Below are 21,900 nucleotides of genomic sequence, written 5' to 3'. Positions count from 1 at the left end.
GGCGTGAGCCACCATACCCAACCGATTGAAACATTTTTTTTTTTTTAATTAAGCATTAAAGTACTTTGCATTAGAAAGAAAGAAGAGCGGTCGGGCGCAGTGGCTCAAGCCTGTAATCCCAGCATTTTGGGAGGCCGAGGCGGGCGGATCACGAGGTCAGGAAATCGAGACCATCCTGGCTAACACAGTGAAACCCCGTCTCTACTAAAAATACAAAAAAATTAGCCAGGCGTAGTGGCGAGCGCCTATTGTCCCAGCTACTTGGGAGGCTGAGGCAGGAGAATGGCGTGAACCCAGGAGGTGGAGCTTGCAGTGAGCTGAGATGGTGCCACTGCACTCCAGCCTAGGCAGCAGAGCGAGACTCCGAGAAAGAAAGGAAAGGAAGGAAAGAGCAAAAGAAAGAGCGAAAGAGTGAAAGGAAGGAAGGAAGGGGGGGGGAAGGAGGGAGGGAGGAAGGAAGGAAGGAAGGAAGGAAGGAAGGAAGGAAGGAAGGAAGGAAGGAAGGAAGGAAGGAAGGAAGGAAGGAAAAGAAAAGAAAGAGCTAAAATAAATCTTATTTATAAAGGCAAACATAGGGCCAGGTGTAGTGGCTCACGCCTGTAATCACAGCACTTTGGGAGGCCAAGGTGGGTGGATCACCTGAGGTCAGGAGTTCGAGACCAGCATGGCTAACATGGTGAAACCCCGTTTCTACTAAAAACACAAAAATTAGCTTGGCGTGGTGGAACATGCATGTAATCCCAGCTACTCAGGAGGCTGAGGCAGGAGAATCGCTTGAACCCGGGAGGCGGAGGCTGCAGTGAGCCAGGATCGCGCCACTGCACTCCAGACTGAGTGACAAAGAGAGACTCCGTCTCAAAAATAAATAAATACATAAATAATAAAGGCAAACAGAACTTTTTATTACAATTATTCCCCCCACCCACCTTAATTCTAAAATAGCATGTTTTGGACAAAGACTCCAATCTAAGTAATTAAATCGACATGAAGAAATATAGAAAAATTGGACTCTCTGCATTAGGAAGTTTATACAATAAGCATGTGTTGATCGCCTGCTAGGTGTGAGGCATTGCGTTAGAGGATGTATTCGTGACTTTGGCTTCTTCTAGTTCAGTGGTTCTCAAAGTGGGGATACACCATTAGGATCACTTGCCTCAGCCTCCCAAAGTGCTGGGATTACAGGCGTGAGCCACCGCGCCTGTAGCTGCACTAGACCGACCTGGTTCAACTTTTATGTAACAAAGTTGTTAGTTTATCAGTTGCCTGGGACCCCCAGATTATGTAACCTGAGCATGCCCTGACGAACCAAGCCTGCAACCACAGGTGGAACCTAAGTGCTAGGATGGGGGCATGGGGACTGAATTAAAAAGCAGACACAGCCCACCAGGATCCAGGATCCAATCAGATTGAGCCCTGGCATCACCCCCATTGCAGCGTCCAGTCAGATCACACCTCCTGGCATCACCTGACTACGAGATCCAATCATATCATGAATCATTACCCTAGGCTTATAAAAGCCAACCCAGCCCCATCCTCCAAGTGGCACTATTTTGGGAGCTGTCCCCAGAGTTTTTCTTGCAAGTAATAATAAAATCCTCTAGATAAATTCTCCTTCGTTGTGGTCATTGGGCCATCATCCACCAAGTGACTGAATTCATCCATTGCATAGGTAACAAGAACTTGTTAAAAATGCAAAATCTTGGCCGGGCGCGGTGGCTGACGCCTGTAATCCCAACACTTTGGGAGGCCGAGGCAGGAGGATAACCTGAGGTCAAGAGTTCGAGTCCAGCCTGGCTAACATGGCGGAACACCATCTCTACTATAAATACAAAAATTAGCCAGGCGTGGTGGCACACGCCAGTAATCACAGCTACTCATGAGGCTGAGGCAGGAGAATTCCTTGAACCCGGGAGGCTGGGGTTGCAGTGAGCCGAGATCGTGCCATTGCACTCCAGCCTGGGTGACAGAGCGGGACTCTGACTCAACAACAACAACAACAACAAAAAAGCAAAATCTTAAATAAACTCTCCAAGTGACTCTGATGCACGCTAAAATTCCAGATTCACTATTCTAGTTTGTAGATCACAGGTAAGAACAGACATTTAGACAGTTCAGAGCTGGGGGTGTAGGGAGGAACACAACAGAAACGCCGAGAGATAAACACACATAAGACTCAGCCCAGCAAGATCTGCCACAGATTTTCTCAAACCCTGGTGGTCCTTTTGGTGAGCTGAGGTGTTTCAGAGGGCTATGGCCATAGATGTGATGGCCCTCTTGAGAGGCTGACAGAGACTTAAAAAAAGTATCAGACAGATTTGTTTTACAGCATTATGGAAGTGGGAATAGCCCAGAGGTGTTTGTTCGTTTGTTTTTGAGACAGAGTTTCACTCTTGTTGCCCATGCTGGAGTGCAGCGGTGCCATCTTGGCTCACCACAACCTCTGACTCCTGGGTTCGAATGATTCTCCTGTCTCAGCCTCCTGAGTAGCTGAGATTACAAGCCCGCGCCACCACGCCTGGCTAATTTTGTATTTTCAGTAGAGACAGGGTTTCTCAATTTGGTCAGACTGGTCTCAAACTCCTGACCTCAGGTGATCCGCCCACCTCAGCCTCCCAAAGTGCTGGGATTATAGGCGTGAGTCACTGTGCCTGGCCTGCTTAGTGTTTTGTTTTTTTTTGGTTTTTTTTTCTGAGACAGAGTCTTGCCCTGTTGGCCAGGCTGGAGTAGTCTCGCTCTGTCACCCAGGCTGGAGTGCAGTGGTGTGATCTATGCTCACTGCAACCTCTGCCTCCCAGGTTCAAGTGATTCTCCCGCCTCAGCCTCCTGAGTAGCTGGGATTACAGGCGCCTGCCACCACACCCGGCTGATTTTTGTGTTTTTAGTAGAGACGGTGTTTCACCATGTTGCGCAGGCTGATCTCAAACTCCTGACCTAAAGTGATGTGCCCACCTCAGCCTTCCAAACTGCTGGGATTGCAGGTGTGAGCCACCGTGGCCGACCAGTCCAGAGTCTATTTGAAACAGATTTGGAAAGACAGGAATTTAAATCTTACTACTTGTGTAAAGTTGGTATGCAGCAGGCACATTTTAGGGTGTCTGCCCAGCCCACGATTCTTCCATTCCTTCTCTAGAACCTCTGTCTCTCAACACAAGGGGGAAGAGAGAGAGAGAGAGAGAGAGAGAGAGAGACTCTTATGCAACCACACAAAACGAATAACCTTTGCTAAGAAGATATGATTGTCTCTCTAAGAAGTTTAGAATTTTGTCTTTGTCTTTGCAAAAGATTCAGCTCAAGTTCGTTTAACTCATACCAGAAAGCCTTTGCTAAGACATGTGAGCAATTTATCTAATCTCACTAAACTTCAATGTATTTGTGGAAGGAGGCTGCTTATAGATACTTCATCCACTGGTGAAGAGCTAAGTGAGATAACGTGCATACATACTTAGGGCAATGTCCAGCACCATTAAAGTTACCATTTCAAGTCACAGGAGTGAGTTCTCTATTGCCCTGGGCTGTGGTAATCAACTGTGTGTTCCGGGTCAAAAGGCCTGGGGTGGCTCCCTGGAACATGGCCCAGTCTCCACTCGAGTCTGCTAACCTGAAGGCTGGGAAAACACAGATTACTTGCTCTGACTGAAAAGTTTGGCAAGAAAATGGTAACCAGATTGCCTTTCAGTGATTGCAATATTTGAAGATGGCTGGGTCCACTGGCTCACATCTATAATGCAAACACTTTGAGAGGCCAAGGCAGGAAGATCACTTGAGTCCGGGAGTTCAAGACCAGCCTGGGTAATAGAGTGAGACCGTGTCTCTTAGATAAATAAATAAATAAATAAATAAATAAATAAATAAATAAATAATCTGCAAGCGGGGCGCGGTGACTCACACCTGTAATCTTAGCACTTTGGGAGGCTGAGGCAGGCAGATCACGAGGTCAGGAGATCAAGACCATCCTGGCTAATACAGTGAAAACCCATCTCTACTAAAAATACAAAAAATTAGCTGGGTGTGGTGGCAGGCACCTGTAGTCCTGGTTACTTGGGAGGCTGAAGCAGGAGAATGGCGTGAACCTGGGAGGTGGAGCTTGCAGTGAGCCAAGATCATGCCACTGCACTCCAGACTAGATGACAGAGTGAGACTCCATCTCAAAAAAAAATAAAAAAGAAAAGAAAAAATCTGAATATAATGTGAAAACTTCTTTCCTAAGATTATTCTCCCTGGGTCTTTTAATTTTTTTTTTTTTTTTTTTTTTTTTTTTTTTTTTTTGGGAGACAGAGTCTCATTCTATCACCGGGGCTGGAGTGCAGTGGTGCAATCTCAGCTCACTGCCACCCATGCCCAGTGGTTTTAGGGGTATTTTTGTGTTGAGATGCTGATATGGTTTGCATTTGTGTCTCCGCCCAAATCTAACGTTGAATTGTAATCCCCAGTGTTGGAGAAGGGGCCTGGTGGTAGGTGATTAGATCATGGGGGCAGATTTCCCTCTTGCTGTTCCCATGATGGTGACTGAGTTCTCACGAGATCTCGTTAAAAGTGGGTGGCACCAGCCGGGCACAGTGGCTCACACCTGTAATCCCAGCACTTTGGGAGGCTAAAGCAGGTGGATCATCTGAGGTCAGGAGTTCAAGACCAGCCTGACCAACATGGTGAAACCCCGTCTCTACTAAAAATACAAAAATGGTCGGGTGTGGTGGCTCACGCCTGTAATCCCAGCACTTTGGGAGGCCGAGGCAAGTGGATCACGAGGTCAGGAGATCAAGACCATCCTGGCTAACATGGAGAAACTCTGTCTCTACTAAAAATACAAAAAAAAAAAAAAAAATTGCTGGGCGTGGTGGTGCATGCCTATAATCCCAGCTACTTGGGAGGCTGAGGCAGGAGAATCACTTGAACCTGGGAAGTGGAGGTTACAGTGGGCCGAGATCTTGCCACTGCACTCCAGCCTGGGCAATAGAGTGAGACTCCATCTCAAAACAAAACCAAAAAATGTATGTGGCACCTCTCCCTTCACTCTCTTCCTCCTGCTCCGGCCATGTAGACGTGCCTCCTTCCTCTTCGCCTTCCGCCATGATTGTAAGTTTCCTGAGGCCTCCCCAGCCATGTTTCCTGTGGAACCGTGAACCAATTTAGCTTCTTTTCTTTATAATTTACTCAGTCTCAGGTAGCTCTTTATAGCAATGCAAGAATGGACTGATACAGATGCCATGTTTGTACCCATGCCATTGTGCCAGCCCAAGACTGCCACAGGGGTGGCCAGTCCCAAACACCCTCCACAGCTGGCTCCAGCCAGGTTCCTGCAGCTTTGGGCTGGCCTTACAGGACCAGAACTCAATACATAACTAGCTGACTGCTCCCTGCAACCTCTGGCAGGGCTGGACAGCCACGACCTCACTCCCCCGCCCTAACTCCAAGGTACTGGTATTACCAATGGGGGCTCGAAACTGCAGCTGGGTGAGCTCCAAGCCCTCTGCATCCTTCAGCAGGAAAGTCATAAGAAGTGGAAAATGCAACATTTGGGCATGAAAGCAGAAGTGCCTGTTCTCACCTAGGTCCATGGGGATGCAGCCCTAGCAGGGACTCGCGTTTCTCTACCCAGCACCTGCCCTCCTCCAGTATCACAGGACTGAGGTAGGAAGGGCCTGAATAGGACAGGGGCAGGGCTTGTAAACACAGCTCTGTTCCTGCCTCTGTCAAACTGTTTTGCAGTTTTCACTTGCAAAAACTGTCCCACGCACACACCTGATTCCCTACATGGACTGAGTGTGAGGTAGGCAGGCTAACTCTAACCACCCTTCCCCCAATTACAGAAAACAATGACCATCTACAGGCTTCACATATCTTAATTCATTTAATCTTCACAAGAACACTAGGTAGTAAGTGCTATTATTATCCCTATTTTTACAGATGATGAAATGGAGGCAAACAGAGTACAAATGAAATTTGCAGCTGGGCATGGTGGCTCACTCCCGTAGTCCCAGCACTTTGGGAGGCCGAGGTGGTTGGATCACGTGAGGTCAAGAGACCGGCCTGGCCAATATGGTGAAACCCCGTCTCTACTAAAAGTACAAAAATTAGCCGGGCATGGTGGCAGGCGCCTGTAATCCTAGCCTCTTGGGAGGCTGAGGCAGGAGAATGCTTGAACCTGGAAGGCGGAGATTGTAGTGAGCTAAGACCATGCCATTGTACTCCAGCCTGGGCAACGAGCGAAACTCTGTCTCAAAAAAAAAGAAAAAAAAAGAAGAAGAAGAAAAGAAATTTGTGGTGGGGGGTTGTGGCTCACGCCTGTAATTCCACCATTTAGAGAGGTGGAGGTGGGAGGATCATTTGAACACAGGAGTTCGAGCCCAGCCTGGGTAACACAGTGAGGCCCCCAAATCTATTTTTTTAAAAAAGAAATGTGTCCAAAACTACCCAAAGAAGCGTCAGTGCCAGATTTTGAACCAAGGCAAGCCAGCTCCTAATCCTAAACCCAACCTGCTAAGCACAGGTTATCCTGCCTCCCAGTAAGCCACTCCCTGTCCATGACTCAGACATTAGTAAACCAGGAACTGGCTACCAAGGAGAAAAGCACCATCATTTGCTCTAAATAAGGTATGCATGTTTCAGGTTTATAGAACTGGGGCTTAAGATACACAAAGATGGGGTGGGCACAGTGGCTCACGCCTGTAATCCCAGCACTTTGGGAGGCTGAGGCAGGAGGATCACTTGAGCCCAGGACTTCAAGGCCAGCATGGGTGACATCATGAGACCCTATTTCTAAAAAAATAAAAAAAAAAAAGCCAGGTGTGGTGACACTCACCTGTAGTCCCAGTTACTTGGGAGGCTGAGGCAGGAGAATCACTTGAACCCGGGAGGCGGAGGTTGCAGTGAGCTGAGATCACGCCACTGCACTCCAGCCTGGGTGACAGAGTGAGGCTCTGTCTCAAAAAAAGAAAAGATACACGAAGATGGCCCAGGCATAGTGGCTCACACAATCCCAGTGGTCTGGGAGGCCAAGGCAGGAAGATTGCTTGGAACCAGGAGTCCAAGACCAACCTGGCTAACATAGCAAGACCCCATCTCTAAAATAAAAATTATAAAATCAAATAAATGGGACACATGAAAATGGGCTGGGTGGAGTGGCTCACAGCTATAATCCCTGTGTTTTGGGAGGCTAAGGCGAGAGGATCACTTGAGGCTAGGAGTTTGAGGCTGCAGTGGGCTATGATCACACCACTACACTCCAGCCTGGGTGACAGAGCAAGTCCCTGTCCCTAAAAAAAAGAAAAAGAAAAAAGAAAAAGAAAAATTACCCGAAGATGTACTCTGGAAGGTCCCAGCTAAGAAACACATACGCGTTCACATGCGCACACACACACACTCACACAGGCACATAAATACTTCATCCATTTGTTGCTGACACTCAGATCCTGGCCAGACCCACCTCCAGGATTTTCTTTGCCTGGCTTGCTTTGCTTAGACTTTTGACATCTCTCATTTTTCCAGAATCCAACCCAGGCCAAGATCTCTAATGTCGCTGTCACTAAAAGTTGCATATCCCACATCCTGTAGCTATCACACACTTCTGGCCAACCTCTTGGTTTCCCACTGTGTATTTTTGGCTTATTCTTTCCAATTCACGCCACTCGTGAATCATCCAACACAGGTCGCACATCTCATCCAATCCACGGCACGGCTGTGTTGTGCCACCAACTTTGTGGGTGGCATTTCTTATACCCCAGAGTATAGGCTGTCATTATGTATCTAAGTGTGACAGAAATGTACATGACAGTGGTTACAATCAGTTACTCCCTCTTCTAGTTCCCATGGCATTCTGTGATTTGCGTGTGTGTATGTGTATGTGTGTGTGTGGGGGGGTGTGTGCGTGGGGATGTGTATGTGTGGGTGTGTGTGTGGGGTGTGTGTGTATGTGTGGGGTGTGTGTGTGTGTGTATGTGTATGTGTGTGTGTGGGTGTGTGTGTGGGGGGGTTGTGTATGTGTGGGGGTGTGTGTGTGTATGTGTATGTGTGTGTGGGAGTGTGTGTGTGGGTGTGTGTGTGGGTGTGTGTGTGTGTGCGTGTGGTGGGGGGCAGGGATGCATGCAGTAAACAAGATGGAAATAAGAGAAGTATACCATTTGTCTCCCAGCATCAATGGCTGCCTGGGTGGAACCTGGGCTTCCTTTTTTTTTTTTTTTTTTTTTTTTTTGAGGCAGGGTCTTGCTCTGTGGCCCAGGCTGGAGTGCAGTGGCATGATCTCAGCTCACTGCAACCTCTGCCTACTGGACTCAAGCGATTCTCCTGCCTCAGCTTCCCAAGTAGCTGGGATTACAGGCATGTGCCATCACACCCGGCTAATTTTTGCATTTTTTGTAAATATGGGGTTTTCCCATGTTGGCCAGGCTGGTCTCGAACTCCTGGCCTCAAGTGATCCTCCTGCCTTGGCCTCCCAAAGTGCTAGGATTATAGGCGGAAGCCACCACGCCTGACCCTGGGCTTCTTGAGTGTCAAATGGACATCTTTGGGGCAGGTCCATCCTCTGGATTCATTCCCTCTTCCTCCAGGAGGGCTAGGAAGAGACCAGTCCCTCCTCAGCCGCCATCAGCATCTTGAGGTGCAGGGCAGTCAGGTCAATCCTGAGGAAGAGGCACAGCCCTCAGGCTGGTGGACCTGGCCCACGGGGGCAGGGAATGATAGCTGCCCTAAGTGCCCAGGGTGGGTCGAAAGTCAAAGCCTGAGGCAATGAGGAACCGCTCTGTCTTGGGCAGGATGCTAGAACGGTGGTGGGTGATGCCACCCCCTTGAGGTCACTTTGGAAATTTGGGAGTTTTCTGATCATCACAATAATATAATAGCAACCTGTGGCCAGGCGCAGTGTCTCACGCCTGTAATCCCAACACTTTGGGAGGCTGAGGGAGGTGGATTGCTTGAGCCCAGAAGTTCAGGACCAGCCTAGGCAACATAGCAACACACACACACACACACACACACACAAAGAAAACAAACTAGCTGGGCGTGGTTGTTCACGCCTGTGGTCCCAGCTACTCGGGAGGCTGGGGCAGGAGGATCACTTTAGCTGGGGAGATTGAGGCTGCAGTGAGCTATGATCATGCCACTGTACTCCAGCCTGGGCAACAGAGTGAGGCTCTATCTAAAAAATAATATTAATAATAGCAACCCACTCCTGGGTTACAGACACAGACTCTGCAAAGATCCATCTCAAGTTCCATGGGACTCCAGTGTCTTATTCGACATTCACACAGATGAAAAATGTTCATCCTCATTTGAGCCCTGAACCGAACTCTATTTTGCAGAAAGGATTTTTTGCACAGTCTTAACATACGTTGCATTTTCCAGCAATAAAACTAAATTGAAGCAAAGTGTACTTTGGGGCCGGGCGCAGAGGCTCACGCCTGTAATCCCAGCACTTTGGGAGGCTAAGGCAGGTGGATCACCTGAGGTCAGGAGTTCAAGACCATCCTGGCCAACATGATGAAACCCCGACTCTACTAAAAATACAAAAAAAATATATAGCCATGCGTGGTGGCAGGTGCTGTAATCCCAGCTACTCGGGAAGCTGAGGTGGAAGAATTGCCTGAACCGGGGAGACAGAGGTTTTAGTGAGCTGAGATTGTGCCACTGCACGCCAGCTTGGGAGACAAGAATGACCTCTGCCTCCTGGACTCAAGCAGTTCTCCTGCCTCAGCCTCCCGAGTAGCTGGGATTACAGGCATGCCCCACCACACCTGGCTATTTTTTGTATTTTTGGTAGAGACAGATTTTCACCATGTTGGCCAGGCTGGTCTCAAAAACCCGACCTCAGATGATCCACCAAACTCGGCCTCCCAAAGTGTTGGGTTTACAGGCATGAGCCACCGCACCCGGTCTTTTTTTCTTTTTGGGACAGGGTCTTGCTCTGTCACCCAGCCTTGGGTGCAGTGGGTTGATCATAGCTCAGTGGTCTCCAATGCCCAGGCTGCACAGCAGGAGGCGAGCAGCAGGTGAGGGAAGCTGCACCTGTATTTACAGCCACTCCCTATGGATCGCATTCCCACCTGAGCTCCACCCCGTCAGATCACTGGCAGCATTAGGTTCTCATAAGAGCACCTATTGTGAACTGCACATTGGAGGGATCTAGGTTGTGTGGTCCTTATGGGAATCTAATGCCTGATGATCTAGGTGGAACAGTTTCATCCCAAAACCATCCCCTACTACCCCTGATCCATGGAAAAAGTGTCTTCCACAAAACCAGTCCCTGGTGCCAAAAAGATAGCTCACTGTAGCCTCAAACTGCTGGACTCAAGCGATCCTCCCACTTCAGCCTCCAAGTAGCTGGGACTACAGGTGTATGCCACCACACTGGTTAATTTTTGTATTTTTTGTGGAGATAGGGTCTTGCTATGTTGCTCAAGCTGGGATGATATCTTTTGATTTTTTTTTTTTTTTTTGAGACAGAGTCTTGCTCTGTCGCCAGGCTGGAGTGCAGTGGCGTGATCTCGGCTCACTGCAATCTTCACCTCCCGGGCTCAAGTGATTCTCCTGCCTCAGCCTCCAGAGTAGCTGGGACTACAGGCGTGCACCATCACCCAGCTAATTTTTGTATTTTTAGTAGAGATGGGGTTTCACCATGTTGGCCAGGATGGTCTCAATCTCTTGACCTCGCAATCCACCTGCCTCAGCCTCTGAAAGTGCTGGGATTACAGGCATGAGCCACCACACCTGGCCCAAATTTTTTTTTTTTTTTTTTTTTTTTTTTTGAGATGGAGTCTCGCTCTGTCGCCCAGGCTAGAGTGCAGTGGCCGGATCTCAGCTCACTGCAAGCTCTGCCTCCTGGGCTCACGCCATTCTCCTGCCTCAGGCTCCTGAGTAGCTGGGACTACAGGCCCCACCACCCACTCCGGCTAGTTTTTTGTATTTTTAGTAGAGACGGGGTTTCACCGTGTTAGCCAGGATGGTCTCGATCTCCTGACCTCGTGATCCGCCCGTCTTGGCCTCCCAAAGTGCTGGGATTACAGGCTTGAGCCACCGTGCCCGGCCGGCCCAAATTTTTTTTAACTTTCAAGGTCAAAGGTACAGGTTTTTTAGAGACCCTGCCTCTAAAAAAAATTACAATAAAAAACTTAGCTATACATGGTGGTGCCTGGATGTAATCTCAGCTACTCGGAAGGCTGAGGCAGGAAGACTGCTTGAGGCTGGGAGGTCGAGGCTGCAGTGAGCTATGATCGTGCCGCTGGAGTGAGCTATGATCGTGCCACTGCACTCCAGCCTGGGCAACAGAATGAAACGCTATCTCTAAAAATAAGTAAATAAACATTCACTGTGTGCCACCCACTGTGTTAACGTGCTGAATCCCCACCACATTAAAGACAGTCCCACCATCCTTGTTTTACAGATGAGGGAACTGAGGCACAAGAGGCTCAGCCACGGCCAAACGCAGTGGCTCACGCCTGCAATCCCAGCACTTTGGGAGGCCGAGGCAGGTGGATCACCTGAGGTCAGGAGTTCGAGACCAGCTTGGCCATCACAGTGAAATCCTGTCTCTACTGAAAATATAAAAATTAGCCGGGCATGTGGCGGGCGCCTGTAATCTCAGCTACTTGGTGGGAGGCTGAGGCAGGAGAACTGCTGGAACCCGGGAGGAGGTCGCGGTGAGCCAAGATAGTGCCACTGCACTCCAGCCTAGGCAACAGAGCAAGACTAAACATCTCAAAAACAAAACAAAAGGCTCGGCCGGGCGCGGTGGCTCAAGCCTGTAATCCCAGCACTTTGGGAGGCCGAGACGGGTGGATCACGAGGTCAGGAGATCGAGACCATCCTGGCTAATACGGTGAAACCCCCGTCTCTACTAAAAAAAAAAAAAATACAAAAAACTAGCCGGGCGAGGTGGCGGGCGCCTGTAGTCCCAGCTACTCGGGAGGCTGAGGCAGGAGAATGGCGTAAACCCGGGAGGCGGAGCTTGCAGTGAGCTGAGATCTGGCCACTGCACTCCAGCCTGGGCGACAGAGCGAGACTCCATCTCAAACAAACAAACAAACAAACAAAAGGCTCAGCCACTTGGCAACAGTTACAGGCATGTAGGAGTCAGGGTCTAAGCTCACACCCACCATGCTGTGCTTCAGCTCTGGGAGTGCCCTTCTTGCACCGTCTCTGGAGGAGTGTCTCCCTGTGTGGCCTCTTGCTGACCACCCCTGGGGTCCCTCTGGCAGCAGCCTGGAGGAATCCTGTCCTCAGATGGGAGACACGTCCCTATAGGACTTCTAGTTTCCACTTAGTAATGAGCCAGGGCACGTGAGCATGGCTTCTGTGCACCAGGAGCACAGCCTGCCGCCTCCACATGGAGTCCCTGGGTCTAGAACTCCCCATGTTCGTCTACAAATGGCGCCTCTTTCAAGATGTCTTTTTTTTTTTTTTTTTTTCAGGCAAGGTCTGCTCTGTCACCCAGGCAGAGTACAGAGTACAGTGGTGCGATCTTGGCTCACCGCAACCTCCGCCTCCCGGGTTCAAGTGATTCCCCTGCCTCAGCCTCCGAAGTAGCTGGGATTACAGGCATGAGCCATCATGCCGAGCTAATTGTTGTATTTTTAGTAGAGACGGGGTTTCGCCATGTTGATCAGGCAGGTCTCGAACTCCTGACCTCAGGTGATCCTCCCGCCTCGGCCTCCCAAAATGCTGGGATGATAGGCGTGAACCACCATGCCCAGCCCCAAGACACCTTCTGTGAGCACCTCAGCTGAAGTGTCATGTCCATCCTCTCTATCCTGCTCCTCTCCATCACCCCACAATCGGCCATCAGATGTTGTATTTGTTTCCTTACGACTAGAAGCTAAGTGCCAAGAGGGCAAGCACTGTCTGGGAACTGTTGTATACCCAGCTCTTAGAACAGCAACCAGCAATAAGAGGATCCCGGGAAATGTTTGTTATTGAATAAGCAAAAAAGTTCAGAGGCACCAGATGTGGTGGTGAACACCTGTAATCCCAGCACTTTGGGGAGGCCGAGGTAGGAGAATCGCTTGAGCACAGGAGTTCAAGACCAGCCTGGGAAATATAGCAAGACCCTGTCTCTACAAAAAATATAAAAAATTATCCAGGTATGGTGATGTGCACCTGTGATCCCAGCTACTCGGGAGGCAGAGGCGGGAGGATTGCTTAAACCCAGCGGTTCAAGGTTACAGTGAGCCATGAATGAACCACTGCATTCCAGCCACCTGGGTGACACAGTGAGGCCCTGTCTCAAAAAAGGAAAGAAGAGGAGGGAGAGAGAGAGAGAGAGACAGAGAGAGAGAGAGAGAGAAAGGAAAGAAAGAAAAGAAAAAAGAATTTGGAGAAAAGAGGCTGAATGTCAACAGCAAAACTCAACCCCTGCTTCTTTCCCCTTGGATGTAGCGTGATTTACTGCCAAGTCTTCTAGCAAAATTTTTTTTTTTTTTTTTGAGACAGGGTCTCACCCTGTCACCCAGGAGGCTCGAGTACCGGAGTGTGATCATAATTCAGTGCAGCCTTGACTTCCCAGGTTCAAGTGGTCCTCCCACTTCAGCCTCCCAAGTAGCTGGGACTATAGTCACGTGCCACCACCATGCCTGGCTAATTTTTGTATTTTTCGCAGAGCCAGGGTTGCCCACGGTGGTCTCAAACTCCTTAGCTCAAGCGATCCTCCCGCCTTGGCCTCCCCAAGTGCTGGGACTCCAGGTGTGAGCACCATGGCCAGCCTCTTCTTGCAATTTTTCAAACCACCCTAGTTCCCCCATCATCAACAACTAGCGTGATATGTGAAGTGTGCGTGGTCTTCATAGGTGGAAAGAATGTGGCCTCTCAAATGGGTAGAGATACACTCATTTTACTTTTTTGAGACAAAGTCTTGCTCTGTTTCCCAGGCTGGGGTGCAGTGGCGCGATCTCAGCTCACTGCAACCTCTGCCTCCTGGGTTCAAGTGATTCTCCTGCCTCAGCCTCCCGAGTAGCTGGGACTACAGGCGCCTGCCACCATGCCCAGCTAATTTTTATATTTTCATCAGTAGAGATGGGGTTTCACTATGTTGGCCAATCTGGTCTCGAACTCCAGGCAAGGATATGTTTCTTTGAGACAGCAACTAAGTTCACAATAACCTTGAGTAGACTCTGGAGTGCTACAATCTGTGCGTTCATTCCACTTTTGGGAGAATCCTTGCACGTCTGAGTCTGAAGGAACTGGAAGCACAGGGGGCCCACCGGGAAAATGAAATGGTTTTAAAGCAAAACCACTGATCTGACTTGAGAACCTGGCACATATCAGGTTTTACCAGGCTAAGACAGCAGAGAGACGTGAGCTCTTCTTCTCCAAGGCATATTCTGTACTGAGATGGGAGGTGAATCACCACACACACATTGAATACATGAGTCCAAGGAGAGAGCACAGGCAATAACACCGTGCTCCAAGCAGTTTGCCTGTTACAGGCAGGAGGCAGGGAGAGGTGGAGGTGGAAGGAACAAAGAGCTCATTGAGTATCACCTTCCTCAACCAGGAGAATGACCTCGCGACCCCAGCACTTGCTGGGGAGGGAGGGGGAGGGGCATGGAGCCTCTGGCAGCTGGAAAGGGGAAGGATTTGCATTAGTGAACACTAATCTCCTTTTAGCTATGGAAACTGTGGAGGATGCACAGTCTTGCCAAAGGAGGTCTAGAGCAGGCCGGAGCTCTACAACAGACCACAGAGTGGGCGGGGCACCTGTGGTTGGGCATACAGGCTTAGTGCACACTGAGGGCTTATGTCACCAGGGTGTCCTGGAACTCCTATGTCTATTCAATGCTCCCTGCTGGTCTGTATTTATTATTTACTTCCTTGGGGCAGGATTAGGGTCAGGCCTGCAAGCACTTGTTGGTCTAGCAAGCTACAGGAGGTTTTGTACCCTCAGGGGGAAGACGCATGTGCTTGGTGAGGCTGCCTTCATCGGAACAATGACCACCCCTCATCCAAATGACAGGTGACATTTCAAAGGAGCAGCTTGCAAAAAACCCTCAGCTGCTGACCACACGTTCTTCCCTTAGAAAACACCCATCCGGGCTGGGCGCGGTGGCTCACGCCTGTAATCCCAGCACTTTGGGAGGCCGAGGCGGGCGGATCACAAGGTCAGGAGATCGAGCCCATCCTGGTTAACATGGTGAAACCCCGTCTCTACTAAAAATACAAAAAATTAGCCGGGCATGGTGGCGGGCACCTGTAGTCCTAGCTACTCGGGAGGCTGAGGGAGAAGAATGGCATGACCCGGGAGGTGGAGCTTGCAGTGAGCCGAGATTGCTCCACTGTACTCCAGCCTGGGCGACAGAGCAGACTCCGTCTCAAAAAACAAAAACAAAAACAAAAACAAAAACAAAAACAAAACAAAACACCATCCAGTTGGAGGAAGAAGACGCAGAGCAAATAAATTCAGATGTTTTATTCTGTAAAGCACATATGCACATACTTCAAACACGGAAAATTAATCTGGAAGTGAATGCCGTAACAGATCAGCTACTGACCATCATGCAGCAAGAGGTGAAATGGACCCGCTGGCCCTCAGGACCCCACAGTGCCTGCAGGAGGGGTGAAAACCCGGGAAGCTGAAGCCCTACACGTTGCCGAGGAAAACGCAACAGACACGGCAGGTGCCTCATGACAAGAAACACTTACAAATAGAATCAAAACTGATTCAAGTCATACAGTGAAAGGACAAAAGGAAAAAGGAAAGAGATCAATATGATCTGAAACAATCATTTTAAGAGTAAGTTGCTGACCTTCTGCTGGCCCTCCAGTCCGAGATGCCTGAGGGTGAGCTAGTGCTCCTGCATGGGGCCGCCCTGAACAGCAAGAGCACCCTGTCTGTCGCACACTTCAAATCCTGAGGTCCACCAGCAAACTCCGGCTGAGCATTGAGCCTGGGAAGTGCTCAGATGGTGACAGGTCCCCTGAGCTTCCTGAGACTCGCTGGATTCTCTTCAGGTCCTAGGCCTCTTCACCCAGGCCCCCAGGCCTCCTCTCTCCCTGCAGCCTTCCTTTATAAAACTGATTGACTCTGTGTTTCTGTAAGATCTTTGAGAAGTACTTGCTTAGGTGAATGCTGGGATTTTAAAGTGTGTGTCCTGGGCTCAGGACAAGCCATCTGTCCAGGCATTTTTGGCACTTCCTTTCCTCACATCTAACGGTGTCGCCCCTCCCCTGGCTACAGATTCCAGCCACACTGTCATTAAAACAAGGGTAACTAATATTAGCAATGAGCTGGACTGAACGAACCAGTGAAATTGGCTTTTTCACTGTCTTTCTCCTTTGATACCACTCTGCCAGCTATAAATCTATCCCTATAACTCTGCTTCATTGGGATTTTATTAATTCAATAGCAGCTTAATCTAAAATCTGATGGTCCTAATGATAACAGCGTTTCTAGAGCCAAACCACAGGGCTCTTTCTCAATCTTGTGTCCTAAGGGTCTCAAAGTCTCTAAGGAGAAAACTAAATTAATAAGCGAGCCATGCATCGTGTAAGCAACTCGTATCATACAAAGAAACTGGATAGACAAGTATGATTACTGCGCTTGAAACATACGAAAAGGAAAAACAGGAATACTAACATATCAAGTTACTATGGTGATTATTTTAACAATCTTCAATAAAAGCCCGCAACTGTTTTCCATTCAAAAATGCCTGGGATAAAATGTTCTAAGCCAATGTATTTCAGAATGCAGGAACTAATCCTAATTTAAAACAGACTACAAACCTAGAGTGAAGGAAAGGAAGTACTCATGGTCATGTCCAAGGTTTTCAGTACCCTTCTGTTATAACATGGCCTGGGAGAACACAGAAGTTATTAGTGACAATGAGCTATTAAGGCAAAAAGTTATTAAGAAAAACAGTAAGAATACAACATGAAAGGACTGAAAAAGAGAACGTACAATTTTGCTTAAATGAATAAGGATTAGAAGGAAAAAGAGACAGAAGAACTAGACAATCAAACAAAACGTTATAAGAGGGCCAAGTGTGGTAGCTGACACCCGGAATCCCAGGATTTGGGGAGGCCAAGGTGAGAGGATCATTTGAAGCTAGGAGTTCCAGACCAGCCTGGGCAACAGAGGGAGACCCCGTCTCTACAAAAAAATTTAAAAACTAGCCAGGCGTGGTGGCACACGCCTGTAGTCCCAGCTACTCAGGAGGCTAAAGTGGGAGGATTGCTTGAGCCCAGGAGCTGGAGGCTGCACTGAGCTATGCTCCAGCCTGAGGGACAGAGCAAGACCCTGTCTCAAAAAAAAAAAAAAAAGAAAAAAGAAAAGAAAAAAGTTACAAGAAAAATGCTTTTGGTATTTTTCTGATAAATGGCAAATTAGAATTGCATTCCTTCAAACTTCACAGGCACTGTTTTCATAATCTTCCTGATGTATTAGTTGCCATTTTCCTTCTGAAGATATGTTAGTCACATAAAAAGCAAAAAAAAGGCCGGGCGCGGTGGCTCAAGCCTGTAATCCCAGCACTTTGGGAGGCCGAGACGGGCGGATCACGAGGTCAGGAGATCGAGACCATCCTGGCTAACACGGTGAAACCCCGTCTCTACTAAAAAATACAAAAAACTAGCCGGGCGAGGTGGCGGCGCCTGTAGTCCCAGCTACTCGGGAGGCTGAGGCAGGAGAATGGCGTGAACCCGGGAGGCGGAGCTTGCAGTGAGCTGAGATCCGGCCACAGCACTCCAGCCTGGGTGACAGAGCGAGACTCCGTCTCAAAAAAAAAAAAAAAAAAAAAAAAAAAAAAAAAAAAAAAAAAAAAAAAAAAAAAAAAAAAAAAAGCAAAAAAAAGGAGAAATCCACCCACTCTTGAAAGAAAGAAAGAAAGAAAGAAAGAAAGAAAGAAAGAAAGAAAGAAAGAAAGAAAGAAAGAAATCCTTTCCTATTAGACCAAATCATTATTCTTTCTTTCCATACTGTCATCTGCATTCCAGAAAGCAGAACAGCAAATGGTCACTAACTCTAGAGCCACTTACATTTTGAAGCCCTTTTGAGTGAAGAGGCTGCTTTAACTTTGACAACAGAAGGGAGGGACAAGAGCGGCCGAGAAGACAGTAGAACCTTCTGTGCCAACTCCAACGAGACCAGGTTCCTGGTCATCCATGTGGAAAATGAAACTTAGATTTTTATCATGTACGTGACTTAAATGTTTAACATTTTACTCAGGATAAAAGCACAAGTCTGTCCTAACTAGAGTAGTATTAAAATGAGACTATTTTATTTTTTCTTTATAAAGGAAAAAAACAAAAAAACAAAAAACAAACAAAAAAAACTTAGGTATGTTTCCTGCAAGCAAAATGGAGAAAAAGGTATTATTGTTGTTACTACGATTAAGCCACAGACACATAAAATCCACAAAATGGATTGGTGGCTTTGGAAATGCAATACTGTATCAAAGGTGCAGACTGTTTCAAACGTTCTCTACATACTGGGCCGAAACAAGAACCAAACCAAACTTCAGCCCCACCAGTGACGCAACGCGCCCGTGACCTTAGTGAAAACATCGTCATGACCAGCTCCAACGCAGCTAGATCCAGGAAATCCTTCTCTAGAGACATGTGGAAACATCCCATCAGGTAGGTCCTCAAGTCCAAGGTGGGACTGAAGGGCTCTGGCTGCACCCAGGGCAAAGCACGTGCATTATTGGACCAATTTCTGAATAGATTTTTATAAATATGTACAAATCAGTTACAGGCACTTGAAATGTCTTTGGCTGGAATAACCCAACATCGCAAGATAATGTATTCACAGAGCGTCCAGGCCCAGGCTGGGTTCAGCAGGCAAGGATTATGGTTCTCTCAGTCTCTCTCAGAAAACAAGGAGCTGTGGAATTAGGCTTCAGCCAAAGCCACCTGGAAGACACCAAGCCAGGGAAATCAGTCAAAAAGGGAAGCCCAGGTTAACTCAGCCTCTACCCAAAGACCAGGACGCCACACTGATTGCACATATCAACCAGGCAGTGAAGTTACTAAATCCCTAAGAAGAAAATCTCACCTAGGAAGAAATTACTAGAAATCTCAAAGTCTCCTGCAAGATGCAGCCCATCTGGAACCACTGTGCGGAGACAGAATTAACTGGTTTTTGTTTTTTTGAGACACAGTCTTGCTCTGTTGTCCAGGCTGGAGTGCAGTGGTACACTCATAGGTTACTACAGTTTCCAACTCCTAGGCTCAAGCAACCCTCCTACCTCAACCTCCCCAGTAGCTTGGAATACAGGCATGCACCATTACATGTGGCTAATTTTTTAACTTTTAGTAGAGATGGGATCTCACCATGTTGCCCAAGCTGGTCTTGAACTCCCAGGCTCAAGTGATCCTCCTGCCTCAGTCTCCCAAAAGTCCTGGGATTACAGGTGCACCCAGCTGAGGTAACTATCTTTAAACCTTGATAAGCATTCTGTTAGAAGACTTCTTATGCTGATGGAACTACAGAGGAGGCAGCTACACAGGGTCAGTAGTGCTCCAGTGGAGACTTGAGAACAACTGCCAAGTCACTCCCTATAATGGTGATGGAGGTTTGGGTATATGATTAAAAATCCAACACCATAATTTAGGTTGAGGGTAAAGACTTCTAATGAAGACAGAAACTACAGTTGGCCTTCTGTAATTGTGGGTTTCATATCCACAGATTCAACCAAAAATACACAAAAGAGGGCTGGGCATGGTGGCTCACACCTGTAATCACCTGTAATCTTTGAGAGGTCAAGGTGGGTGGATCACTTGAGCTCAGGAATTCAAGACCAGTCTGGGCAACGTGGCGAAACTCCATCTTTTCAAAAAATACAAAAATTAAGCAGGTGTGGTGATGCATGCCTGTGGTCCCAGCTACTCAGGAGGCTGAGGATCACCTGAGCCTGGGAGTTCAAGGCTGCAGTGAGCTATGATTGTGTTATGAGCTATGATCGCACCACACCACTCCAGCCTGGGTGACAAAGCGAGACCCTGCCTCAAAAAAAATAAATAAATAAATAAAAACAGCAAAAATACTCAAAAGAAAAAAACCAATACATATGAATACAACAATAAAAATAATACAAGTTTTTAAAATACACTGTAATAACTATTTACATAGTATTTACATTGTATTAGGTATTATAAGTAACAAAGAAGCTGGGCACAGTGGCTCACGCCTGTGATCCCAGCACTGTGGGATGCCAAGGCAGGTGGATCACTTGACATCAGCAGTTCGAGACTACCTAGGCCAACATGGTGAAACCTTGTCTCTACTAAAAATACAAAAATTAGCTGAGTGTGGTGGCGTATGCCTGTAATCCCAGCTACTCTCAAGGCTGAGGCAGGAGAATCACTTGAGCCCAGGAGGCAGAGGTTGCAGTAAACCGAGATCATGCCACTGCACTCCAGCCTTGGTGACAGAGCAAAACTGTCTCAAAAAAAAAAAAGTAATCTAGAGATTAAAGTTACAGAGGATGAGCCGGGCCCAGTGGCTCACACCTATAATTCTAGCACTTTGGGAGGCCAAGGCGGGTGGATCACTTGAGGTCAGGAATTTGAGACCAACCTGGCCAACATGGTGAGACCCTGTCTCTACTAAAAATGCAAAAAATTAGTGGGGCGTGGTGGCATGCGACTGTAATCCCAGCTACTCAGGAGGCTGGGGTAGGAGAACTGCTTGAGCCCGGGAGGCGGAGGCTGCAGTGAGCCGAGATAGTGCCATTGCACTCCAGCCTGGGCGACAGAGCGAGACTCCATCTTCAAAAAAAAAAAAAAAAGTTACAGAGAATGTGCAGAGGTCATATGCAAATATTGTACCATTTTACAGAAGGGATTTGGACATTCATGAATTTTGGTATCCACCAGGGTCCTGGAACCAATCCTCCTCGGATATTGAGGGATAACTGTCATTTCTTTGGATGAAAGGTGCCACCCACAATAAATGGAGTAAGGATAACTGGGACTTTCTGTATACAGAGACCTCTGGCAAAATGCTGGCCTGGACCCCATCCACAGCTCACCTTCTCGGGACAAAATTCAGGATTGCTCTGACGCAATTTGCTGGGTCTGCCCTTGATAACAGCATAGCAAAACATCGTTATCACCATCACAAAGAGGAAGTAACTGGTGTGCATGAGATGCAAATTTATTAATGAACGGTCATCCTAAATAAAGAAGAGAAAAAAATCAGAAACATCTGCTCTGAGTGACTGAAAGGTTTTAATGCTGGGTTTTGAGAGACAGGACTGACAACCTCCAGACTTGCCACAACTTTTCTTCTTAAGCTGCAACAGGAGGTTTCTCATTTTGTCTCCTAAGTGACCAAAGCTGGATCTCATTAAGTGAAGACATGGTGCTCCCGAGCCTCTGTTGGAGAGCACCCACACTTTCCTAGCCCTAGGGCTGTCCTCTGACCTGTCTTCTGCACCCCCACACTGCCTGAACCCTGCCCCTCCAGCAGGCTTCTCCCCTGCAAAGGCTGCAGACACTCTGTCTTTAAGCCCCACTCCTTTCTGGACACATCCTTGTCATGGGACTGCCCTCAGGTTGCATGGCTGACAGCTGAGGCTGCATTCCTCACTACTGGCTATGCCACCACCAGGAAGGCCTCGGCCCCTCACCTCTCCCCAGGGTCGCCTCCCTCCTCCTGCTTTTCTCTACGTCCCTGGATGAAAATGCTGAGTTCATCCTTGATTCACTGCCCTTTGACCTCCTACATGCAGTCAATCCCCAGGCCCTGCAAGTTACTAGAGGGACCCCAGACATGCTTCCATTCCTTTACCCTCTAGTATCTCCAGGCCTCAGGTCAGCCCTGGACTCCCCGCAGGTCACTTACAACATAGCGGGGCAGCTCAGTCTTCTCAACACATTGCCTTACCAACCCCCAAGCCCCAAACACAGGCAGGGAGTGCCCTTGGTCAGGCATGAAGGGCCTCAGCCCACCATCCAGCCTGACCTCCACAGCTGGCTCCT

The 21,900-nt window shown here is 48.2% G+C and overlaps 1 protein-coding gene across 2 annotated transcripts in view; it reads right to left on the bottom strand.

The window, feature by feature from the left end:
* Positions 1-18,172: 18,172 nt before the first annotated feature.
* Positions 18,173-21,900, bottom strand: part of TMEM248 (transmembrane protein 248) — a 35,794-nt gene continuing 32,066 nt past the window's right edge. For both annotated transcript variants that reach the window (XM_030932671.1, XM_030932672.1), the window contains exons 6-7: positions 20,949-21,092; positions 18,173-18,828 (exon numbers count right to left, since the gene is read on the bottom strand). In XM_030932671.1, coding sequence (XP_030788531.1) covers positions 18,808-18,828; positions 20,949-21,092 — 165 coding nt within the window. In that variant the 3' untranslated portion in view covers positions 18,173-18,807. The remainder of the gene's footprint in view (positions 18,829-20,948; positions 21,093-21,900) is intronic.

Source organism: Rhinopithecus roxellana, chromosome 6, assembly GCF_007565055.1.
Source record: "Rhinopithecus roxellana isolate Shanxi Qingling chromosome 6, ASM756505v1, whole genome shotgun sequence".
NCBI classification, from domain to species: Eukaryota; Metazoa; Chordata; class Mammalia; order Primates; family Cercopithecidae; genus Rhinopithecus; species Rhinopithecus roxellana.
This window is presented reverse-complemented; position numbering and strand designations above follow the sequence as displayed.